The sequence below is a fragment of the Camelina sativa genome, chromosome 2 (genome assembly GCF_000633955.1).
Source record: "Camelina sativa cultivar DH55 chromosome 2, Cs, whole genome shotgun sequence".
Classification (NCBI taxonomy): Eukaryota; Viridiplantae; Streptophyta; class Magnoliopsida; order Brassicales; family Brassicaceae; genus Camelina; species Camelina sativa.
The window spans coordinates 2,549,162-2,555,212 of NC_025686.1; the positions used below are offsets into that span (position 1 = coordinate 2,549,162).

Here is a 6,051-nt window from a genome sequence, read left to right on the forward strand (position 1 = left end):
CTGAAGGAAGATGGAATATTGATCAAAAGAGACAATAAGAGATGGAAGTTGATTTGTTTGTTCTGCTTGGTGTGTCTCTGTTTTAGTGTTATTGCCATTCTGATCTTTTTTCTTAAAAACAAAAACCAGAAATTAGTTCTTGGTTACTAGAAGTAATGTGTTTTGTGTTTGTCGTAATGTGACTTTGTACTAAAAGCTTGGCAATGGAAGACTTTGTTGGCAATGAACTTGTTTTTGATACAACAAAACATAACAAATCCGAGAACTTGATACAACAAAACATAACAAACCTGATTCAACAAAACAAAACAAATCCGAGAACAGAACAAAGAAACTGGTTGATGCAAGAAAACAAATCCGAGAACAAAGAAACTAGATGCAAGAAAACAAATCCGTGTGAACAAAACAAAGCCGAGACAACAAAACCAAAAACTAGCTGGAACACTCAAACCCTGATGCAAATCTACCCTGGTGGTCCTTGCGGTTGTGGTCCTTGCGGTTGTGATCCTTCTCCTGGTGGTCCTTGCGGTTGTGGTCCTTGCGGTTGTGGTCCATGTGGCTGTGATCCTTGTGGCTGTGGTCCTTGCGGTTGTGGTCCCTCCACATGGGCTCTTGATGCGTGTGCTCTTAAGACGTGTGCTCTTGATGAGTTTGATCCTTGTGCTATTGATCCTTGTGGCACTTGATGAGTTTGAGACTCTTGTTGAGGTTGAGATACTTGTGGTATTCCTTGATCTTGTAGTAGTTGTTGACATAATCCTCAACCTTCTCTTTTTTCCCTATAATCACACATGCAGCATGAGAACATGGGATGCCAACCATCTGCCACTTCCTGCATCCACAAGTTCTTGCATCCATATCCACACTATAACCTACATCATTCTCCCATACCTCATGTATGTTGTTTCTGGCCATATATCTCTGGCAAAATTGGGCTCCAGCAATTGCTTTTTCGATCTCAGCATGAGCTCGTTTGGTGAACCGTGTCTTCAACCGATCAGCTATGATAAACCTCTTTGCATTTCTGACCATGCACTGTCTTCTTATGTCCTCAAGCAAATCCAGCAAAGGCTTTCTCCTGGCTTGTCTAATTATCCTATTGAATGACTCACTGAGATTGTTAAGATTGTCATTGCAGCAAGTACCTATCTTGAAAAAAGCTCTTGACCAGGTTATTGGATTTGTAACTTGCAGAGAGGCGTATGCTTGAGGATTGTACTGCTTGAGTTCTGCCATATTGTCGTTGAACTTCCCTGTGGTGTAGCTGCGTGCTATCCTCCAGAAAATGCGTTGTAGTTCTTGGTCGTGGCTGTCTCGCTTCTAGTTATCCATTATGTGCTTTGCACATTGTCGATGCTCAGCGTGTGGAAGGATGTTACTGATAGCTTTAACTAAACCCTGCAAACAAAAACAAATTTAACAAAGTGTGAGTCTCGTATCAGTCAATCAAGTCTCAAAATGAAACCCACAAAAAAATTTAAAGTCTCATACTTACCGATTGTTTATCCAAAATTAGAGCTAGAGGTGTCATTGTAACCAGACCCAAACTTGCAGAGAGATGTCTCAAGAACCAGTCCCAATTATCATCATTTTCTATTTCTACAACTGCCCAAGCAAGAGGGACAATCCTATTGTCCCCATCCATTCCAACTGCAGCTAGAACATGCCCTTTTATATCCCATTTTAAAAAAGCTCCATCTATCCCTATGATAGGTCTACAAGTTTTTATCCATGTATCCTTTTGAGCTTTAAAACAGATATACAACCGAAAAAACCTCTGTTTGCTTCCAACCACTGGCCCTGGAACTGTCTCAATCTCAAATTCTGAGCCAGGGTTCTGATTCAATACCTCCGCTTGATAATCTCATATTCTTGCAAAGTGTGATTCATGACTAGCCTTTCTTGCACTCATCACCTTGGTCTTCGCCTTTGCACACTGATCTGGAGTTACTTCTAAGTTATACTCTCTCTTAATCTCAGCAGCCATCTCATATTTTGTAAGCTTCGGATTTAGTCTAAGCTTTTCTTCAAACAAGAAAGCTATAGAAGACCTCTTCAACATCTTTGAATACCCTGACCTAACACATACATGCTCATTCACATAAACTCTAATTTGCATCTTATGCTTCCTCTTCTCATATGAGCAATAGACTCTCCAAGGACACGGAACACCATCATCATCAACGTAGCAACACTTTGCACCAACCAAGAAAGAATTGGACCGATAGAGTTTAATATCATACCTTGTCTTCAACGAGTACATCAACACGGCAAGCTTGAAGTCATCGGGAGAGTTGTATGTTTTCTCCAACGCTAGCAAAGACTCTGGATCAGACTAATCTTTAGGAGCTGCCTCATCTTTCTCTTCTTCTTCGATCTCGTCTTCGTCGTCCGACGACAAAGGATCCGGTAGCTTGTCATCGTCCCATATATCATCCCCACTGTCGGAATCGGAACCACCTTCCTCTGTTCTAATAATCCCTGGGAAATCATCTTCGATGTTTACGTTGGCAACTTCTTCGAGAGCCGGTTCTTCGACATTAGCTTCATCGACATTAGCTTCGTCATTTCCACCACCAATTGCATCATCAACATCATTGCAATCCTCATCTCCATACACCGCGCAATCATCCTCACTGTCGTGCTCAACTGGAGCCTCCACTTCGTCATCTTCATCACTTCTTTTTTTACGTTTCCCACGCCGACGTGAAGCTCCACCTCTCTTTCCTTTATCTCCAACAACAGATTCAGCCGGTTCACCACCTCCATCTCGGACATTAGAAACTGTTGGATCTTCCGGTGGAGCTCGAACTCCATCTTCAACCCGAGGAGCTACTCCATCTTCAACTCCAAGAGCTTCAATTAAACTCTGTGATTCGTTTTCTGGTGGAGCTCCAACAAACGATATCACACCTTTGTTTCTAACTTTAGGCATTTGGGACTGAGAAATCAAAGTTTGAAAATTGTCAATTTAGGGATTAGGGATTGAGAAAGATCAAATTAGGGATTTTGTTTTCGATTTGGAGGTTTTGTTCTGTTTTCTCTCGGGTTCGAAACGGTGTCGTTTTGACACTAATGGGCAGACTAACGACATCTTAACGCCGACTGATTGCTCCGTTTAAGGATTTAACGACATGTCCAATTCGTCGTGGTCAACAAAAATTTGATGGTTTAACCGGTAAGTCAATGGAAGTTCATATTTTTAATGGCCTTAGACAAAATTCGTGATTAAAATGGCCACAATTTGAAAGTTCGTGATTTTATCGACATTCTTCCCAATATTAAATGCCCGAAATATTGGGAATTTATTTTTTTTGTTGTCTTGAAAAAAGAATTTGGGAATATTACCAATTCTCAATTGGCTCGGAACAGAGAGGGATCAAGGGATTTATTCGACCAACATGCTTCTCAATCAATGCGGAGCCGAGACGACGATAGAAGATTCCATGGAAGCGACGAATTCGGACCACTCATCGGTGGATTTCAGAAGTAACGCGAGAAAGCGTAAGGCCGAGTTCGAGCCGGGAGAAGAGGAGGAGGAGGAGGAAGAGGAAGAGAGCGATGAAGAAGAAGAAGGCGTTGGTGATGGGAGAGCCAAGATAGAGGAAGAGCCTGAGGCTAGAATAGATTACTTGAAGGCGCCGGAATGGGATGTGGACAGCTTCGATGGTTTAGAGTATTATTCTTCTCCGGAGCCGATACTTTCATCCTCCGATGAGGAATTTTTCCCCGAAGAAGCTAGACAACACTATCGCATCTTTAAACGGCAGATGATCGAGAGCAAGGTACGTCCCGTCCTAATTTTCTATGTGTGCTCTGAGTTTTCTTGAGCTGAAACTAATTTGTCATAATTGAATAGATGATGATGGTGATTTCTACTAATAACTGTGTGTCTGTGGTTTATTTTAGGGATTCTACGGGGATCGTGAGCTTAGGCCAACTTTTCATTACAAAGGAATAAGTCCAATGAAGTTGGAGCAGGAAGCCCTTCCCGATCAAAACTTCCGCCAGTTCTGGCAAGAGATGGTTTATGTTTGTCTCCAAAAACTCAACCAAGACAAGGTTAATCATTACTTCTCTCTCTCTCTCTCTCTCTCTCTCTCTCTCTCTCTCTCTCTCTCTCTCTCTCTTTTTCCTTTTCCTTGTCTAATCTGTCATTCACCCTCCAGTCTAATTCCTAATACTAAAGGTCTCAGATTGGTATTTTGTTTGAGCTTGAGGATTCAGTCTCTTAGATTATCTTTAGGTGTCAACAGTAGCAATTGTTAGGTTGAGAGGATTTACAAGGTTCTTAGAATTGTAGTGTGCTAGATAGGGTCTGGGAATTTTCAACCCTGACAAGTTTTCACTTTTCAGCCCAAGCTTGGCATTAACATTTTCTTTTTATTGTGCATGGTTCTCTAGGATTTGAATGTGGAGTTCATTGAAGTTGTGAGAGGTTATTATCGCCCAGGACCTAGATCAAAGTCATACATCATATTTATGGCCAGGGAGAAGCCTGATGGACCTCTTGTGGAGTATCAAGCCAAGTGTATGGTTACTTTGGACGGCGAGAGTCATCCCATCCTCTGTAGACCGGCTCCTACGCTAATGCCTTGATACCAAAAACTTGTTTAAGGTAGGGGTTGCCCTTAATCAGTTCAGATTTGCTGTGTCCATGCTCAAACGTGATTAGATATATGTCATAATGTGTTTGAATCATATACATGTTTATATTCTCATCTTTAGACAATAGATGATTCTTAGGAAAATATACATGTTTTAAGAGTACAAAATATAAGCTATATAGTTTGAATCTGTGGGTGATGGCTTCAATTTCCGGCAATTTTTGTTGGAAGCTTTCCATCTGCCTATTGATGAAGCTTTACAACGAGCACACATATAACAAGAGGAAGAAGCAAAATGTCTATAAATAGACTAAAGATCAAGCATCATTTTTCAACAGAGGGACATATCATATTTGGTGTTGGTGGTCCAGATGAGTGGGCTTTTGTTTGAGTATAACCTAGTGTTATCATAGAATAATCACACAAAAAAAAAAGAATAATCAATAGGGTACTATATAGAAAGCCGAGAACAAATGAGAGATCATCGTGTATTTGGTGGGTTATCTCAGGGAGAGAGGGAGGAGCTCCTTCGAATTCCTCGATTCCTTGAAATTCCAGTTCTGTAATCTATCAAATCCTTATTTCGCTATCTATGAAATCTCATCTTTTGTAAGCTACATGATCACCGTATTGGAATCTGCATATTCAATGTCCTTTTTGATTTAGTTTGTTTTAATTGAAAGTTTGAAACAAAAGAACTAATAAGCGTTAGTTTTAAACACAAAAACAACAAACATTTTTGTGTAAAAATCGTCTTTCCCATAAACCACGTTGAATAGAAAACAAAATATTTTCAAGTCATGAAATTCTAAAACCTCATAAATCTCAAGATGTTGAACGAATAGTGAAACATAAACTGAAATAGGCTTGATAGGCAATAAAAACATGGTGAAACGAGGGTGAGGAGCGGAACTATATTCCAAGACAAATGACATTTACTCTGGAGTCACCATAATCGAGTGACGGATCGAGAGTGCAGATGTAAGATGTTGAGGTAAGTCGAATTATTTCATTTTGGTGTTGTAAATATGGTTTAGAATGAGGGGTTTTGCAGAAAACATGAGTTAATTTTCATATTTTCTTTCACGAAGACGAGAATCAAAAAGAATTGTGTCGTGATCATGTGTTTAAATTTTAAAAACAAACTAGAACATGTGCTAGAGAACGGATTTAATTTTATTTTATTTATACTAGGAAAGCGATCCGTGCGTTGCCGCACGGGGAGGTGAAATCCTAAATTGAAATTTAACATTTGTAATTCATCCTAAATTCTTTCTTTTCTCAATCAATTTGATCATTTTTATTTTTTGCTATTGCTTTCTACTGATTAAAAAGCCAAAAATTCATTTCAATGTTATTATATTTTATGTTGTCACACACAAAAGTGAGCCTTTTTTAGAGCTTGATTTACTATGAACATTACTTTTAACCATATATAAAATTT

General features: G+C 39.6%; 2 protein-coding genes across 3 annotated transcripts; one reads left to right on the plus strand and one right to left on the minus strand.

Moving 5' to 3' along the window:
- LOC104747503 lies at positions 1,321-2,263 on the minus strand. The gene is made up of 4 exons (XM_019229633.1): positions 1,916-2,263; positions 1,776-1,837; positions 1,496-1,715; positions 1,321-1,398 (listed from the first exon to the last, which is right to left on the minus strand). Exons 1-4 carry the CDS (start codon positions 2,261-2,263, stop codon positions 1,321-1,323), a joined length of 708 nt encoding a protein of 235 aa, XP_019085178.1.
- On the plus strand, positions 3,325-5,191 carry LOC104715475. Of its 2 annotated transcripts, XM_010432885.2 has the most exons (4): positions 3,325-3,785; positions 3,910-4,062; positions 4,405-4,618; positions 4,839-5,191. In XM_010432885.2, the coding sequence occupies exons 1-3, from the start codon at positions 3,402-3,404 to the stop codon at positions 4,597-4,599; spliced, it is 732 nt and encodes a 243-aa protein (XP_010431187.1). In that variant the 5' UTR covers positions 3,325-3,401; the 3' UTR covers positions 4,600-4,618; positions 4,839-5,191. The 2 variants fall into 2 exon arrangements, with proteins under 2 accessions (XP_010431187.1, XP_010431182.1); XM_010432880.2 differs by lacking the exon at positions 4,839-5,191 and having other exon boundaries at positions 4,405-4,797.